Raw genomic sequence first — 18993 nt, 5'->3', positions numbered from 1 at the left:
TGTGCTTCTGCCATGTGGACTTGTTACTTCACTACTATATGGCGGCTTGTGTAACTTCAAGCCTTTAAGACCCCAGACGCTATATTTTTTAATAGCCGGGTACAATCCGCCCTCTTCATCACATTTGTTTATACCCCTGTTTTGTCTTCAGCGATTTTGTTGGGAGGGTGAACATTTTAGATTGCCAATTGGTTAGAACAAAGTGTTCTTGTATTGAGGGAGGGTATGACAGAGGCCTGCAGTCCATCCCCTACCTCAGTGTATTGCCTCTCTGAATTTTTTTTCCCTCCTCACATCACTGAATTCGTAATGTGTATTCCATTTTGGTTCATTATTCTTTTGTCTATGGCATAAGCATTTCCACTTATGAATTGTTTTTCTTTTTTAATCATTTTATTGGGGGGAATTGCTTTTCAAAACAGTAAGTCATCTTGGTAAATGAAGGACATTTACCTGTGACTCACTCTTCATTTGGCAAATGAGACTGTGAATCTCTCACATGTGCATGCATCAGAGCTAGTAACCTGGGAGGATGGTTGAAACAGACATTCCACCCCAGAATGTCTGACACAGTAGGTCTGGCGTGGGGCCTGAGAATATGCATTTCCGACAAGTTGCCTGACGCTGCTGCTAGTGGGGATGCCACGTGAAAACCCTGTGAAATGCGGAAACTGAGTTGTGGAATTCCCAAAGTCACCACTGGTTTCAAATTCTTAAGTCTTTAAGAATAAAAATGTCTTATTGGCATATAATTTACATATCATACAATTCAATAGTTTAACCATATCAAAAGGAGTTGTGCAATCATCACCAGTCAATTTTAGAACATTTTCTTCGTTCTAAATTTCTGAACTCAAATTCTAAAGTTTCTAATTTGTTTCTCAAATTTAAAAATGGGGGGGGGGCTCTTAAAAAACACTCATTTTTAAACTTCAGTAACCCTCTGGTTTTTTTAACTCTCAAAGGAACAGGTAATGCTCAAGGGCTCCATGCTTAGTCCTCTTTGAAGTTAACCTAGATTTTTAAAAAGCATCTTTCAAGGAAAATCAGACTTACAGCTAATATTTCATTGTCTTTGCCTCTCCGTAGTTCCGTATGTATTGAAGAGCTGTGCAAAGTTCATAGAGACCCACGGCATTGTGGATGGCATCTATCGGCTTTCAGGAGTCACGTCAAACATACAGCGACTGAGGTAAGCTCAGGGAGCAGCCCTGAAAGACCTCACACCCGATTCTTCCACTTGCTGTTCTGTCTTCAGGTGTCGGGAGTGTTAAAAGCTGATGGAACGGAGAGAAGGGTGGCCATGCAGAAAAATCAGATACGAATTTTCTCAGCTGCCTGACCGTTCTTAATCTAATCAGGAAATTCTCCAGTCTGATGTAATTCTTTCCAACAAAAGTTCCTGAGGGCTTTTAATCAGTTTCTTCGTCTTACACCAGATTTCTCCTTCTTAGGTAAATTTGATCTATTGCAAACGATTTAAGTTCCAAGATAGGAACTCTTGATTTATTTGTCATTCACCTGCCTACCCATGGCTCAGTTAAATGAGGTGCCCATTTAAGATGTTCAGAACAGGGACATCCATCGATGTGACCTTTTGGGTTGGCATGCTTAGCAAGTGATGTTTTGTCTGGTTGAGATACCAGATATCTGGACTTGCATAGTTGAAGCCAATTCTTTAAAAAATATTAATTCAAACAAACAAAAATGCCAGTCAATTCCTATTCATGGCAATGAGATAGACCGAGTGGAATGACCTCGCAGGCACTCAAGGCTATAATTTTTATGGAGCAGACTGCCACATCTGCTTTCCAAAATAACTGTTTTCAATTCTATGGATTTATCTAAACATTTTAAAGAAATTTGTATTACACTGAATTGGGAAAATACTCTCCCTGTTATTGAAGAGAGAGGGAGGAAGGATTTGGGTTGGGGGGGGGGCTTGGGGGAGAATCACTTATAAAGAGGGTTTAACAGGATATTGTTAATTTCATTTCTTGAGATGGACTGTGTAAATATATATGTGTTAGACCGAGCTGACTAGAGAAACAAATCCAGGGACATTCATATATGTATAGGAAAGAGCTTTATATGGAAGAGTAATTGTATATTAAGAAAACATCCCAGCCCAGTCCAGATCAAGTCCATAAATCTGATATTAGCCCATATGTCTAATACTAGTCTATAAATACCTCTTCTGATTCGCACAGCACATGCATTGATGCCAAATGCAGGAAGACCACAGGCCGGTGGGTGGAAAGGCTTATGGTGTGAGTCTCCAGCTCTCAGGGTGGCTCAGCAGCAGGAAAGTGAAGCAGAGTGTGGCCCACCTCTAGGGAGAAAGAGAGGAAGTTCCCAGAATCCTCATGAGAAGGCAACGCCCACCAGGAGTCATCATCAGGCTGTGACCTGATTGACAGGCTAGACTCCACCCCTACACCTATTTATCAAGTTGACATGAAATTATGTAACTACCAGGATATATATATATATATAAAACACATTTCTTTAAAACACCTCCCCACCCTAAAAAAAAAAAATCCTTTCAGATTCCTTATCCCTCCAACTTAAATAGTGGTCTGGTAATTTTAAAATAAGAGGAGAAAAAGTGAAATTGAAATGGACAAGAAGTCCTTAATGACAAACAAGTTCATTTCAATCAAACAAAAAAAAAAAAAACCCCAATATATCAGGACAGTAATAACCATAAAAAACACGCATTCACACAGATATTTGTATATGTTTATGTGTTTCTGTTTAGTATATATGTGTGTGTATGTGTAAACTTTCTCTGTCTAAATAAGTATATGTATTTTAAATGTTATCCGTTTACACCAAATAGAATGTATTTTAGTACATGCTGCTTTTGTATACGTATTTCCTGTTTTTCAGTTAGAAATGTGGGTTTTAAAACAATCTTGCTACAAGGTTAATCGTTAAAGTTCAATAGATTGTGGAGTTAAGAGAATTCTCCTTCTATCTGCCTCCTATTTGGTTTTCTGCCTTTTCCCCCCAGATCTTAATCATAATGAAAGAATACCAAAGGATTACAACAATCCTTATTACTACTAGAGAAGTATTAATTGTCTTTAAAAACAAAACAAACTTATTTGCTACCATAGTCTGTGTCTAAGCAATTTCCACTCATGACACTAGCAATATTTTTTTAGAGTTTCATCAAATGCCTTTTAGAGATTTAGCTCTAAAATATGTAGTAAGTAGTTGGTGTCATGGGATGCTACTTAGGTGATGGCTAATGTAGATTAGTCCTTAAATTTTTATTTTTAATTAAGGACTGAGCTAAGCTTTGACAGGCGAAAACTTTTAACTACATGAGTAAATTCTAGGTTGTTTGTTTTGACCTCTAAAAAGGAAAGCATCAGATCTCGGGATTTGTCGGCCATTGCATGTGTCTCTTTTCAAGGCTCCACTCAGTTTGTTTCCTGAAATCCACACCAAGGACTTCCCTCCCTTTATTAATGGGCAAAAAACGAACAGCAGAAGAATAGCCAACGTGCCCTTGATGCTGAAAGTCCCCTTGACTTTGCCACCGCCTGCCTCTTCCAAAGACTGATTTCTATGTGAAAGCTCAAATAGCTCACTTCTTACACAGATTTTCTAACTGGCAAGTATGTGTGGGAGCCCCTGGGGGGTGCAGACAGTTAATATGCTAGGCTGCCATCTGAAAGGTTGCCAGTTCGAGTCCACTCAGAGCCACCCTGAAAGAAAGGCTTATTGACCTAACCTTGAAACATCTGCCACTGAAAACTGTGTGGCAGGGCAGTTCGATTATGATGCAAATGGGCTGGCGGTAGGTCAGAATCAACTCTACCCCAACCTGTTCAGTATACATGACTTGAGGCTGTGTATTCCTATAACCTTTCTCGAATGTTCTCTAAGTTAGGAAGGTCACGCCTAGCCTGAAATCTGGTCCTAATCCCAGATACCCCACTATAGATGGTTTAGGAAGACATGTAGTTCAGCTCCCCCACCCCCGCCACAGGACAGAAACACCATCCCCGCAACCATGGGCTGAAGCACAAGCTGAAGCACAAGCACCCTTGTGAGGATGGCACGGGATCAGACAACGCTTGGTTCTGTTGTACACACGTTCGTCATGAGCCGATTGCATCTGCCAACAGCCTGTTGGGGTGGCTTCAGGCAGCCTCGAAGGTCTCCTTCAACATTAAAGAGTTATTTGATGAACGAACTTCTCAAATCTTCTGTGTGAGTCTCCACATAAGCTATGACAGGTGAATTTACTGAGAGAAATGAGAACAGCCTGACCCACTTGGTCTTGGTCTTGGTCTCTCGCCTAAGAACAGGAGGTTGGTTTCCAACAATATTTTGGAAAAACTGAAATCTCAGTAGGCTTATTGAGCAAATGGTTCTCCTATTTCTTCACTGTTCATCACGGAGACATAAAACCCGTGGGAAATTCCCTTGGAAGTAAGCATTAGACCTTCGTCATCACTGCAGTGCTTTTAGGGGAGGTCCGGATTTGAAGTGGAACCCTTTCCATGGCTTCCTTGGGCCCGGAGTAGAAGGTCCTTTTTTTTTTTTTTTTCAATTAAATTGTTTTATTGGGGGCTCGTACAACTCTTATCACAATACCTACATACATCCATTGTGTCAAGCACTTTTGTACATTTGTTTCCCTCGTTATTCTCATAACACTTGCTTTCTACTTGAGCTCTTGTTATTTGCTCCTCATTTTTTTCCTCCCTCCCCATTCCCCATGAACCCTTGATAATTCATAAATTATTTTGTCATATCTTGCACCGTTCGATGTCTCCCTTCACCCACTTCTCCGCTGTCTGTCCCCAGGAAGGAGGTTATATGTAGATCCTTATTGTCTGTTCCCCCTAGAAGGTCATTTTCAACCAAGGTCAAAATATAGCCAGATCAGCAGTGTCGGGTCTTTTTAAGCCTAAGCAGACCAAGCAGCTACGGACGTGGAACACATGCTCCCCGGGATTGTTATGTCTTTGTCTGTGTTGTTTCAGGCAGGAGTTTGGCTCAGATCAAGGTCCAGATCTGACAAGGGAAGTATACCTCCAGGACATCCACTGTGTGGGCTCCCTCTGCAAGCTCTACTTTAGAGAGCTGCCCAACCCCCTCCTGACTTATGAGCTCTATGAGAAATTCACGGTGAGTGTTTGGATTTCCATTACGGTTACTGGGTGGGACACTTGGACGGGCCGAGGAACGTTTCAGCACTAAACTAACAATCATAAGGCTCGCCAGATGGCTGACATGATCTTAGCATGTTGAGAAAAGTGGGGTGGCATGGTGAGGAACGCTGAGTTTGCTTACTACGTTTTTTCATTCTTGAATTTTCAGAATCGCGTGTGGTGGTTTGAGGAGCTGGGTTGAATTAACTGTGTTTATGTAACCCAAAATGCCTCATTGTATATAGAGAAAAGGGAGGGCCGCAGAAGTGAAGTGACCGGCCCAAGGCCACACAACAGGGACAGCATGGACAGCTGACACTCCACATGCTCCTCCCACTGCTGAGTTCTTTTTATCTGGCTGCCCTGCCTGGGGTATTTGGGGGGGTGGGTGGAGTGGCCGGGTGAGGGAGGGGTTGGGTAGAGAGGTGAGTAGATAGACAAGGGAAAGGAAACAATCACACTGAGGAAGAGTAGAGTCAGGAAACTGGGACGGGAACAGAAATCTATGGAAAGCAGCCAGGAGAGAGGGCAGCATGGGCCATGGGGCTGGTTGATGGGTTACGTGGGTAGGTAGTGGGGGTCAGGTGGGTTAGTCCAGATGGGCAAGAGCTAAACAAGCCTGCACCTAAAGAGCCCACTGCGTGATCACCAAATAACAAATGGGGCACTCACAGGAAAACTAGAAAGGAGAATAAAAGTATTACCTTTAGAAGTATTCTTTGAAATAATCCAGAAGCTATTGTCCCGATGGCATTAACAAGAGGATTTGAACATGCAGCTGCATGGGGGTTGGTACAGTGTAGGTGGAGAGGTGGGTTTAGCCAAGAGGTTGTGAGGGAGATGAGAGTGTATGCACTGAGTGACTGTCAATTCTCTAAAGATTAATCTGCATAAGAAAGAAAATGAGGGCCTAAAACAAGAGAATAACAATGAAAAAAAGAGATCAGCTAATCATTTAACCCAGTGAAAAAGTAGAGGAGTAGTCAAGGGGGTGGGGTGGGGTTCAGGGAAGGTGGGAGCGGTGTTTGAAACTGAGATTCTGTAAGTGTGGTAATTATTGGTAAGGACCAGATCAAGGTTTTAACCATGGGAGGAAGCCTTTCCCAGAACTCCTGTATTAAACAGATTTTGAGCATATAAAAGGTTCTTTGACTTGAAATGATACAGAAACAAATAGTACTTAAAAAATAGGCTTGGGTGATTAAAAATATATTCATGTATTTTCAATAATATAAAAAAACACTAATGCACATTTGAGGGAAAGTCAGATGACAATTGTGTGTTAAAAAAGATAAAAAAAGAAAGCTGTTAAAAAAAACGAATAGTCGTTGTTAGGATAGGATTATAGGTTTGGGGGTTTTCCCCCTGATTCTCCACGCTTTAACTTTTGAGTTTTTCTCAACTAAAAATATATTAATTTCTAATGAGAAAAAAATTAGACGACAGGACCCCAAACATGTATGCCTCACTATTGATGTAAATGTTGACCCAAGAGCACCCAAAATACACCAGCTAACTTGAGGCCGTTGATGGTGAGGGGACCCCCTCCCTTGAGATGTCAGGCAGAGAGTGGAGGAGCCTCCTGGCTGAGTGGCTGCGTCATAAACAATGGGAGCCCTGACCATAGAACCACAGAGAAGTGTTTGCCAGGAATCTGAGGAAATACTGTGGGTCTTATGCTGGCCTCCCAGATTAGCGTCACCATCCCTGCACATGAGGATTCACTCATTTAGAAAGCCCTCCTAAAGATCAGTTGGAAAGGACCCGTTGGTCTCCCCCTTCGAGTCCAAAGACAGCTACGCTTAGCGTTTTCTCCAGTCTTTCGTGTCATGCAAATTATTTTGGTTTCCCCAAAGTAAAATCTCAGTGTAAAAGTAAAGCCAGACCGAGACGTGTGAAGGACAAAGCTCACATCACTTGAAATCCCACACCCTCAGGAAGCAACACAGCGTTTCTCTCCTTCTTTCTCTCCCCCTTTCACTCTTTCTTTGCGATACGAGATAGTATTGTTGAAAATGATTGGGGTTTTGTTTTTATAATTTGGCAATGTGGACCACCTCCTTCCTTGCTCAGTTTCAGTTTATTCCCTCAATGTGCCGTGATTTCTGAAACCGTTCTCCCACTGGTGGGCATTTAGGTTTTCGGTTTTCCACCACTTGGCTTGCATAAACGACACACTCATAAGCATATCTGTACATATAGCTACACGTTTGTCTGATTAACTCCTTCGGGGGAAAACACCCATAGACACGGATTTGCTTATTAAAAGCTTATTTAAGCATCGCTTCTCGGCCTTTTGGCTAAGCTCCAGTGTAGTAAAAGCGTATTTCAGCCTGTTTGCGTATGGTCAAACGGTCTTCCAGAAAGTGAGGGCTGCTCTTTTCCCCACAGCCTCATCAAAACAGGGGAGTTTTAATTTTCTAAATGCTCACCAAGCTGAATCCATGACAAACAGTAGCATAAGGTTGTTTTAATTTGTGCGTCGTAAGACTTGACTGTTCACTTTCTACAGGCGTGTAATCCTCTCCTGGGAATAGTTTTCATCTCCTACATCAGATCATCTTAAATATGATACAGGAAAATATGATCCTGTGGATGAACTGATTGCGTCTAATTTCATTTAACTAATATCTCGCCCGATGATGGCTGGAAAGACAGGTTCTTTTTAGATTTTCGTTGACAGGTATTTATTTCTCTCCACTCCCAGCCCTGGCATTGCTAACCATGCTGCTCTCCTGCAGTAACAGAAGAAAATGCCAACACAGCATTTTGCCAACTTGTTATCAAATTTGAAGGCAATCTGACATTGTCTTTAAACATAGTTCGTTGACACCGAAAGATAAAAGAGCAATGTGTTGGGTAAAGAATTGACCTCTACATAGATAGGGCCTATCTAAGTAAACTATGTTGAAGCATTTAGCATTTCATAGACTTCTTTGTAACTGCAGAAGCCAATGAAGAATGGCGATGACCTAAGCCAACCATCCGCAAGGACAGGGAAGTAGCTCTGTTACGTTGTCACACATTCTCAGAACGGCTTAGTTAATCCTATCTGCACAGCTAAGGGAGAAAATAATCGCAATGAAATACAAAGAAGCTTCCAAAAGTTCATGGAAGAAATGGAAGGTAAAGATCATGGGATTTCTCCACGAACTTTGTGAAGCCTCCCTAGTAATGTTAATAATATAATTAGAAAAAGGTTAATAGAAGGATGTTAAATTAATAACGATACTAGCTCCCATGTGTTGAGTGCTTGCAATTTAACAAGCTCCTTAAATGTCTGCTTTCATATAACCCTCCAAATAACGCTGTGAAATAGGTTTTATTGTCTCTTTTTTACAGCCGAGTCAATTAAGGCTACGCGAGGTTGTGTGACAAGGAAGTGTAGGGTAAGAGGTAAAATTCCGCTTCTAACTGCCACCATGTTCAAATCGAGTTTACAACGCTGAACCAGACTCAGACATTAAGTACTTGAAATAGAAGAGGAAGACGACATCTCTCATGAAGGAGCACTTCCTGTTAGGGAACTGGGTATCTGTTGAGGGGAGCGTGAATCCTGTTGGATCCAAACAGATCCCGGGCTGGATGCAGTAGTGAATCTGGAGCTGCTGACAAGTGCTAGCGAAGGGCACAGGGGAGAGAATGATGGGGGAGGCGGCTATTTTAGGTAGGGTTATCTGAGGTCTCTCTGGGTGCTGATATCTGAACAGAAACCAGGATGAAGTGAGAGAACACAGCGTGCACATGTCTAGGGCAAGGTGGGGACGAAAACAGAGGCTGCAGTGAGGATCAGGGAACCCTGGCTTGAGGAAGCAGGTGGAGGGCCAGTAGGGTGAGTGTGGAGCAAGGAAGAAAGGCTGGGAGATGGGTTCAGATCACATTATGTCAGCAAAAAACGTCTCAGTCGAGGGAGTGCCCGTCTGGTAGGACACGCAGTGGCTGCCCTGGAGACTGAGGGTCTGGAGCTGAAAGGAGACTGACGCTCCTCTGTCTTTGGAAACTTGACATCCTTTCTTGTTTTTAATCATGTGCTTGAATGGCTTGTTGTCTTTTTTAATCGAACAGCTTAAAATATTGTCACCTAAAAGAATAACTTCAAGTCAATTCGTGCACAAATGAAAAAAGCAAAGGCCGGTTCTGCAGCCAGGATGCGGTTGGACCGGACAGAGGCATGCTGTTGTGTCAGACCACCGTGTTGGTGGGCTTGCGGTGGGGGGCAAGGCCAAGTTGGGGTGAATTGAGTGAGGGGGACCACCGGAGGGGACCAGAGCCTAGGCTTGCTGGTCTTAATTGCTGCTGATTTGAAGAGAGTAGTCACATGCATCTGAAATCTTTAAACATTAGCCAGATTGGCTTGGCTAATGTTGAATGCAGTCTCGGGCAAAAAAAAAAAAAGGAAGTGGGAAATCTTTCCTTTCCCTCTCCCAATTTTGCCACACTCGTCTGTTAGGGCTTGGGTGTCTGTTTCAGATCACCAAGCTTATATAGTCTAAGACACCTCAGGATGGGGTCGAGTCATTTGATCAGCAACATAATTATAATCGGTTGCCATATCCAGGGGGAACATTCACATAAACTGAAAAACAAACCGTCAGTCAATTTTAAGGCCTCATAGGAGTAGATAGCGTCATCTTTCTCCCACAGAGGGACTCTCGGGTTCGAACCACTGACCTTGTGGTTAGCAAAGAGCGCAATCTGTAGTCCACTATGCCACCAGGAGGAATGGAACTTGCTCTTGGTGCCATCCAGTCAGTGTTGACTTGTAGGGCCCCGAGACTGTAACTGTTTCCCTGAGTAGAAAGCCCAGCCTTTCTCCGGAGCAGCTGTTGGTGGTTTCAAACAGCCGACGATTCAGATCGCAGCCCAACACATAACAACCAGGCCACCAGGACTCCTGGGAGGGGAATATAAAGAGATCTCAAAATAAGTTGGTACTGCACCCCCTCAAGGAAGAAAATCGGTGGGGAGGGGGCTCGAAGAACAGTGGAGGTCTGACCAGCTGCAAACAGCCTCATCTTCCTCCTGAGCAGCTGAAGTGTTTGAACCACCAACCTTGTAGTTGGCACCCTAACGCTTAACTCGGGGCACCACCCTAAACAACAACCTTGCCACAGGACGCCAACCCTTAAATCTCAATTTTAAAACCAAGAAAACCCTATGGAGACTTTCTCCTCTATCACAAATAGGGTCACCACAAAGGTCGTTCTCTCTCTCTCTCTCTCTCTCTCTCTCTCTCTCTCCCTCTCTCCCTCTCCCTCTCTCTCTCTCTCTCCTCTTTTTTATTGTTAAAGATGCTTTGAAGAGAATCGAGGGTGGGATGGGAGAGGCTGTGATTAAGACAATAATTGCCAGTCCTAAATAAGACCTGCAGTCCCACATGAGCCCAGCCCACCGCTCAGCAAACAAAGATGACTAACTGCTTCCTAAAATATTAAAGGAACTTTCCGTGAGGGCTGGTAAACTGGCCTGCACCTTCATTCCCCAGGCACAGGGTTTTTAAATTAATAAATAATGAGGCAAAGCTGGATCCTGGCTTTGGAGAGGGGTGAGGTGAGGCCTCCGTGCCCCGCCTCCTTTCCACACCACACCCTGCTGCTCCTCCTTCCCCTGCTTGTCTGCCTGTTGCTCTTCTTGTGAGATGCTCCCTGCCTTGGGGAGCCAGGGGGCTCCCCAGCATTAAAGGCTTTCTAAATGACAGCTCCAGAGAGGAGAGGGAGGTGTCAGGTGCTTCCTCTGGCCCGATTCTTGCCCCTGCCTTTACATCTGCCTTTCCTAAGGTGAGCAATGCAGCAGGGATCGCACGCTTGTACTCTCACCATATTTGGACACCTGTGCCTACGAACTCCCAGTCCCATATTTTGCCCCATTTCTCTTTAGGAAAATGAAATACAAAGTTTTCCACATAGAGAAATCTGATTGCTGTGAACGACAATGGGCTTCTGTATATGTTTTATTTAAAATCCATTTTAAAAGAACGAAAAGAAATCACTTTATGGACAAAACCCTGGCATAATGTCCCATGCAGGGAAGCAGACTTGACTCATTGAACAGAGAGTGCTTACTATGAGCCAGGCACTGTTCTCAGCACTGGGAATTCATCACACTCTTGTAATGTGATAGGGAAGAAGAGAGACCCCAAATTCAAGCATCATTTATAAAAACCAAACTCACTGCCTCCCATTGGGTCAATTTCAATCATGCTGATCCTATTGGAGATATTGGAGAGGGTAGAATTGTCCCTAAGGGTTTCCAAGACTGTAACTCTTACAGGAGTAGAAAGCCTCATCTCCCTCCCCCCCCCCAACACACACACAGAGCGGCTAGAGAGACATTTAAGAATCTTAAACATCTAAGGATTGTAAATGATAAAAATCCAAGATCAGGGGAGGGAATTGTATCAGCGCTTACATTCCAATCACAAAGTTTGCAGAAGGCTGTGGATGACGAGACAGATTCAGAAAAGGACTTGGAACAAGTCCTTGCTGACATCAGGTGGATCTTGGCTGAAAGCAGAGAATACCAGAAAGATGTTTACTGGTGTTTTACTAGCCATGCTAAGGGATTCAACTGTGTGAATCATAATAAACGATGAATGCCTTGAACAGAATGAGAATCTCAGAACGCTATATTTTGCTTATGGAGAACCTGGACATAGATCAAGAGTAAGGTGACCAGACGTCCTGCTTTTGGTGGGACAGTCCCGATTTTTAACAATTTTTCCCGCGTCCCGCGGTATTTTTAAAAAGTCCCGATTTTTGGAAAGAATGCACGACAAGCTAGGGTATATGGTTTTCGGCTGCCATGTGGCTATTTCGACATGATATGAATTTTATCAATGGTGTCCCGCTTTACCAATGTTAAAATCTGGTAACCTTAAGAGGCAGTTGTGTGAACAGAACAAGGGAATGCTGCCTGGTTTGAAACCAGGAAAGGTGTGTGTCCGGGTTGTATCCTCTCTTCATACTTGCTCAGACTGTCTACTGAGAAAATACAGAGAGAATCAGATAGACCCTTCAGTATGGATTACAACTCAATGGCAATAAACCAGAATCCTCATAACTGGACCAAAGTCCTCACATCATCATGGTAAATAGAGAAAAGATTGAAGTTGTCAAAGATTTCATCTTGCTTGAATCCACAGTCAGTAGTCAAGAAATCAAACGATGTACTGCACTGGGCAAATATGCTGCACAAGCCTTCTGTAAATTGTTGAAAAACAAAGATGTTACTTTTAGGACTATTCATGTGCCTGACTCAAGCCATGGTATTTCCAATCGACGCATATACATGTCGAAGCTGGACATTGAACAGGAAAGACTGAAGAAGAATCTATGCATTTAAATTGTGGTGCTGAAGAAGAAAATTGAAAGTACTCTGGACTGCCAAAAGAACAAACAAATGTGCCTTGAAAGAAATACAGCCGGAATTCCCCTTAGAGGCTAGAATGGCGAGATTTTGTCTCACGTACTTTGGACATGTTATGAGAAGAGACCAGCCCCTGGAGAAGGACGTCATGCTTGGTAGAATAGCAGGGCAGCAAAAAAAGAGGAAACCCTTTGAGAAGATGGATTGGCACAGTGTTTTGCGTCGATGGCCTTCGACATAAGAATTGGGAGGATAGTGCAGGGCCATTCTGTTGTTCAAAAGTCGCTGTGAGTTAGAAGCAACTCAACACCTAACAACAAAAACAAAGAGGAGAAGGACAAGACAGAGTCACATTGTCTGGATGAGGGAGGCCAGGAAGCTGAAGTTGTAATGTCCAAGGATTTACAGAAAACTGCCCCTTAAATAGGACACGAGAGTATAAGGGAATTGCCCCCAAAAAGCATGATTGATAGCAGATCAGTGTATCACAGTTGCAGGTGAGACTCTAGACATGGAATGGGACCATGATTGACTCTCCAACTACCGCAGTCAAGACACGACTCATGACCGTGTGACCTTAGTACCCCAGATCCCATCAAGGACACATGGACACAAGTCCCTGAGGGGGAAATCGCCCTTCCCTGGGCTGGCTGTGGGTATGGTAGTCATCTACAAATTTAGTGGTCAAAATCTGACAATTCCCAGTATTTGCACAGCTCTCGTTCTAGGAAGGGAGACAGAAAAGAAACAGTCTAATAGAGCTTGTGTATTTAAGGGGTGGAGGAGAGTATGTTTTGCAGTGTGTGTAAGGAGAGGACAGGGATGCAGATTTGGGGAGTGTTGTGCATGGCGGAGCAAGTGCCTCGGGGCTCTTTAAATTTGAACAGACACAGCAAGTGTAACCTAGAATACACCCAGAAAACTCAAGTGCAGTTCATAGCCACCCGACAGGACCGGATCGCACTGTAGGTTTCTGAGACTGTAAGTCTTTATAGGAGTAGAAAGCCACATTTTTCTCTCATGGAGCCACTGTTGGTTCTGAACTGCTAACCTTGAGGTTAGCAGCCCCAAACATAACCCACTCCACCCCCAGGGCTCTTGTGGCCTGGAATGGAGCTTTCAAACAGAAGCCACCTCGGTCTATTAATTCCCTTCATTTCCCTGAGTCTAAAAATTCTCGCTTATGAGAGGTTTGTACTTGAGCATTTCCACCCAGCAGACCACTGACAGCCCAAGGAGAACAGTGTAAGGAAGCTACGGCCACTGTCAGGAGCTTATTTGGGGTTATATTGCCAAGAGCAATTTTAAAAACCAGTTTCAAGGATATATTTTATGGTTCTACCATTCATTTTGTACAAATGCCAAGTAGATGTCCCAGGAAGCAACACATGATGGTGCAAATTGAATATGCCTGTGAAATTCAAGATCATAAGGCTTGAAATGAGCTCAGGGGTCCTTTTTAAAGTATAGCTTGTTCTGGGTGTGGGGGGGGGGGCACATGAGTGATAACACCTGGAAAAAAAAATCATCCAAGTATAGTTGACGGGTTGTACACTGCTATACATTGTACCTCCGCAAAAGGAAGATAGATGTGATTTCAGTTGGTATTGAACTGACAGAGGTAGCCACACGGATGCCCTCCATCCAAGGGCACACTGCAGTTTACACACAGGTAGGGCATTCTCTCAGAACTGAGGTCCCGGGGATGCCTGGGTTATGGAGAAACCCCAGACAGATAACACCTGGGCCAGGACCAACCTGTGATCCCACTGGCTAGACAGCTGTTCCTGCCTCTCCTGGAGGGCCCTGGTCCAGTCGGGGAACTCCCTGCCGAGCAAGGCATGCCTTCCCTGCTTCCTGGCACCTCCGTCAGGCAGCAGCTGAGTGCCCTGGGTCCAGGAATCTTCACATGCCAGGTGGGGAATGCTGTTCTCACCCAGAAAGACAGCTGCTGAGGAAATGGACCCTTCTTGTCACATCTCTCCATCGCGGCTTCTCTCTGGCTTTCATCTCTATAGCTCTCTGAGTCTCTGTGACTCTCTCTGCCACACAAGACACGCCCAAGATTCTACACATTCTTGACCAGATTCCTGACAACTGTCGAAGGACATTCAGAGACCGAGCAGTTCACATGTCCCTGTTTGCACCCGTTGAAAGACAAGCCACATCTTGAACCCTTAGAAAATGTTAGTTGTTTGTGTTTTTAATAGACAAGCCTGCCCCTTGGGGCGTGGGGTTTGTCTCTGGGTGTTTCTTTGAGGCTGCGGCACCAGGGACCTAATGAATGGAGGGCCCCCAGGTGGTGCCCCCACTCTGGGAGGGAATCCTCACAGGCCACCGGCTTGTTCTCCCCAGGAGGCGGTGTCTCATTGTCCTGAAGAAGACCAACTGGCCCGAATCCAACATGTCATCCAGGAGCTCCCGCCGTCCCATTATAGGTAAGAGTCTCCAGTATCATTCATTTGCCTCTTTACGTGATGATGCTAAAGACACAGGCTGGTGCCCAAAAGGAATCAAACTGGGTGGATAGTGGCTTTCCTGGGTATAGCAAAGTTGGTGCTTCACTGGGCACTTGCAGGGCACCCCTCAGAGTCCCACAGGAAGTCATGGTGATCACACAAACCAGCCTCGTGCTGACATCAAACGGTTCTTGGCTCGTCTGCATCTTCATAGCGTAATCAAGTCCATGGCAGCAGAGGTGTCCTCAAAACAGGATTTTACAGAAGCTCGTGAGCACTCCGCTTACTGACCTTGCTGCTCATTCATCCATGCTGTCCCTTACATCATCTCCTTGCCGTCCCTTCATTCCCACAACTTAGCCCCTCGTTGTACCATCTTTCCCAGTGTTCCCTCTGCCTGCCAGTCTCATCAGAGGAAACCGATTTTGATGTGGCATAAAATAAAAGACAAGGAAAAAACCCAACTTCCTAACAATGATAGATTTGATTCACCAACTTAAATGAACTCCTTTGCGAGCTGGGCTTCAAATGACTTCCAAAGAGTTCAGTCATGGCTGACAAAGTGAAATTGAAACACCCCGATATTTCATTTAAGCGAAGCAGATAATCACGGGAACAGGAAAAATTAAGGGTCAGAGCCTTGGAATGGACGCTTCAGAAGAGGGCTGGTGAGCCCTCTCGAGAGCCTGATATTAGCAGGACAGTGGAGAGTGACACACATTCAAAGTGGTGTGGTCCGCCTCCATCTGAGCAGGCCACCATTGTTTCCAATTCTGCAGGTCAAGAGCTAGGGCAGCCCTGTGACGTGCACACTGCTCTTGTTCTCCAAGTGGGAATGCCGTCTCCAGCAGGACCTTGACTTGTGATGTCTTTTTTTGTTGTTGTTCGGGTAACTTTTCTGGCTCACTCAGATTTTGTGAATCTGAGGTCCATTTCAGGTTTGCTTTGTTGGCCATGATTAAAATGTGAACAGCTGGTTTGAAGCCCTGCTTGAGAAGTACCAAGTTCCTCCCAGCTGAACGAAACCAAAGCAAACCCATTGCCAATGGGTCGAATTTGGACTTGTGGGAGCCTTTTAGACAGAGTAGAACTGCTCCATTGGATTCCCAAGGTGGTCGATCTTGAGAGAAGTAGCCTGCCACACCTTTCTCCCGCAGAGTGGCTGATACAGCCCAACCACCAGCCTTTCAGGGAGCAGATGAGTACTTGACCACTGTTCCACCAGGGCTCTTTGTAGCTGCAAGCATTCGAAAAATGTCCTTTTAAAAAAAAAACATTTTATTAGGGGCTAATACAACTCTTATCACAATCCATTCATATACATACATCAATTGTATAAAGCACATCCGCACCTTCCCTGCCCCAATCATTCTCAAAGCATTTGCTCTCCACTTAAGCCCTTTGCATCAGGTCCTCTTTTTTTTCCCCTCCCTCCCCGCTCCCCCCTCCCTCATGAGCCCTTGATAATTTATAGATTGTTATTTTGTCATATCTTGCCCTATCCGGAGTCTCCCTTCGCCCCCTTCTCTGCCATCCATCTACCAGGGAGGAGGTCACATGTGGATCCTTGTAATCAGTTCCCCCTTTCCAACCCACTCACCCTCTACTCTCCCAGCATCGCCCCTGACACCCTTGGTCCTGAAGGTATCATCTACCCTGGATTCCCTGTGCCTCCAGCCCCCATATGCAAAATGTCCTTCTTGAGGAAAGTCCGCTTCCAAGACAATTCTACCCTGGCTGGAAGGAGGAACGAGTGAGCTCTAAGAGCCATCAGCTTGCGTGATTCCCTGATTCTGTGTCTGGCTGGTACTTTGGGGACCCTAGCTGACTTCTGAAGAGATTGTTGTCTTTATCTACCCTGAGCTAGCATGCCTGGAGCCAAAAAAATTACTTCCCTCAATCCTGATATCTTCTTGATACTCCTCCAAAGTTCACGAGAATAGAAATATTTAGAGTTTCTTAAATCCAAACTTAGGGAATTATCTCCAGATGTTGGGCTTGACAAAGGCACTAACATTTCTGTCTTTGTCAAAAATAAAATGGAACATTCCAGGACCTTGGAATACCTGATCCGACACTTGGCTCACATTGCCTCCTTCAGCAGCAAGACCAACATGCATGCCAGGAACCTGGCCCTGGTGTGGGCTCCAAACCTCCTCAGGTAACCACCCCCGCCCCGTCACCACTTACCACCCACTTAACTCAAAGCAACCCACTGGTGAGATGAAGAATGATGGGTTCTTCAAAGTGGAAGCCCCTTGAAGAGAAACCAATTGCTATGTGACTATTTAGAGCATGTGTGAATTAAAGGTGGTTTTAAGAGCCAGAACTTTCTGCCTGCTAAGTCGGAAACTCTTGTATCCTAATGGCCCTTTTCTGGCTACCATTAGGATATGATTACGATGATGGATCCTTCTTTTATCATTTCTTTAAAAGGGTCTGAGTTGGATTTGACCCAATGGCGGTGTTTTGGGACCTCATGGCTCGTCTCCATTTTGGTGGGGTTGCCGGCAGCTGGCTCACATGAGTCAGCTTCTTCCTATGACCTCCTAAATGATACTGTGTCCAATAGAACAATTGCATGGAGCTAAGAGCTTATGAAAAAACAAAGTCCTGTATTCTGTCCTCACAAATACAGCATTTGACTGTTGCAGTAGACTAACTTATACATCTTATACCTAGTAGCACTTTCAAATTTGTTCAGCCTTTGTTGAATCCTTTTAAATAAAAAACACGATCCAAGTCCATAGTCATGCAGTCGATTCTGGCTCCTGGCAACCCAATGGTTTGTAAAGCAGAACTGTTTTCTTGGCTTTAATCTTCACAGATGCTATTCACTAGGCCTCTCATGCACAGTGTGCTGGGTGGATCTTGAATCACCAACCTTTAGGTTAGTGAGCCACGAAACCAAACCCACTGCTGTCTAGCTGATGCTGACTCGGTGTTGTTGTTGTGCCATTGAGTGAGTTCCAACCCTGTGCATAGCAGAACGAAACACGGCCAGTGCCCGTGCCATCCACACCATGGTTCCTATGCTTGAACCCATTGTTGCAGCCACCGTGTCAAAGCAGAGTATACCTGTTCCCCCGGGTTTCTGAAACGGAACATTACAGGAGCAGACAGCTTCATCTGTCTCCTGTGGAACAGTGGGTTTGAACCGCTGATCTTGCAAGTAACAGCCCAACCGAGCTCTTTGTAGGCGAGAAGGGAATTGCAAATCATTTGTTGCCCACAGGGACCGGCAGAGTCCTTTCCATTGGTCTTCGATAGAGTTAACATATTCTACAGAGTAACACTCTGAATTTAGGACATGAGGTTTATAGTAAAGCCCACTGGTTCCCCTAACCGCTTCCGTCTGCAGGGCAGTCGCTCACTGAATTATGTTTCTCCCATGGTCTAGGTCTAAAGAAATCGAAGCCACAGGGTGCAATGGAGACGCAGCCTTCCTTGCAGTCCGGGTTCAGCAAGTGGTGATTGAGTTCATCTTGAATCATGTGGATCAGATCTTCAGCAGCAGTGCCCCCAGGTCCCTGGAGAATGATGGTAAAGCCCTCTTCTGGCACCACCAGCCCATCTTCCTTCTTGCCTTCATCTTTGTGCCCAAGAATAGTGTGGATTTGGTTCTACTGTTGAGTGTTCTTGTTGGCTGACTACTGTCTGAGGATCAGGCATATACTGTGTGGAAGGCAAGTGTGGTGTGTTTGCACGTGGCTTTTAGTGTGTTTCTGAGTGGTTGCACCCCTGGCTTACCCAATCAATGTGCCCAGTGAGTGTGGTGTGGTGCGTTGGAATCATGTGGTGTTGGTCTTGGGGAGTTCTTAAACTTTAGGTTATTATGTAAAGGCACCGGCAACATTCTTCTCCCTAACTACTAGCTTATTTATAATATATTTCAGATGATCCCTTTGCCTTCATCTTGAAGTTTTTAAGTCAGGGATTCTCAAACTTTTGAAACGGGCCAGTTCACTGTCCCTCAGACCTGTTGGAGGGCCGGA

The 18993-nt window shown here is 44.7% G+C and overlaps 1 protein-coding gene across 1 annotated transcript in view; it reads left to right on the top strand.

Moving 5' to 3' along the window:
• Positions 1–18993, top strand: part of ARHGAP31 (Rho GTPase activating protein 31) — a 155616-nt gene that overhangs the window by 94882 nt on the left and 41741 nt on the right. The window contains exons 2-6 of the mRNA XM_075542479.1: positions 1090–1192; positions 5007–5151; positions 14895–14977; positions 17052–17159; positions 18399–18541. Coding sequence (XP_075398594.1) covers positions 1090–1192; positions 5007–5151; positions 14895–14977; positions 17052–17159; positions 18399–18541 — 582 coding nt within the window. The remainder of the gene's footprint in view (positions 1–1089; positions 1193–5006; positions 5152–14894; positions 14978–17051; positions 17160–18398; positions 18542–18993) is intronic.

Source organism: Tenrec ecaudatus, chromosome 2 (assembly GCF_050624435.1).
Source record: "Tenrec ecaudatus isolate mTenEca1 chromosome 2, mTenEca1.hap1, whole genome shotgun sequence".
Taxonomy (NCBI): domain Eukaryota; kingdom Metazoa; phylum Chordata; class Mammalia; order Afrosoricida; family Tenrecidae; genus Tenrec; species Tenrec ecaudatus.
Note: the sequence above shows the minus strand (reverse complement) of the source record. Positions and strands in the feature narration are given on the sequence as shown.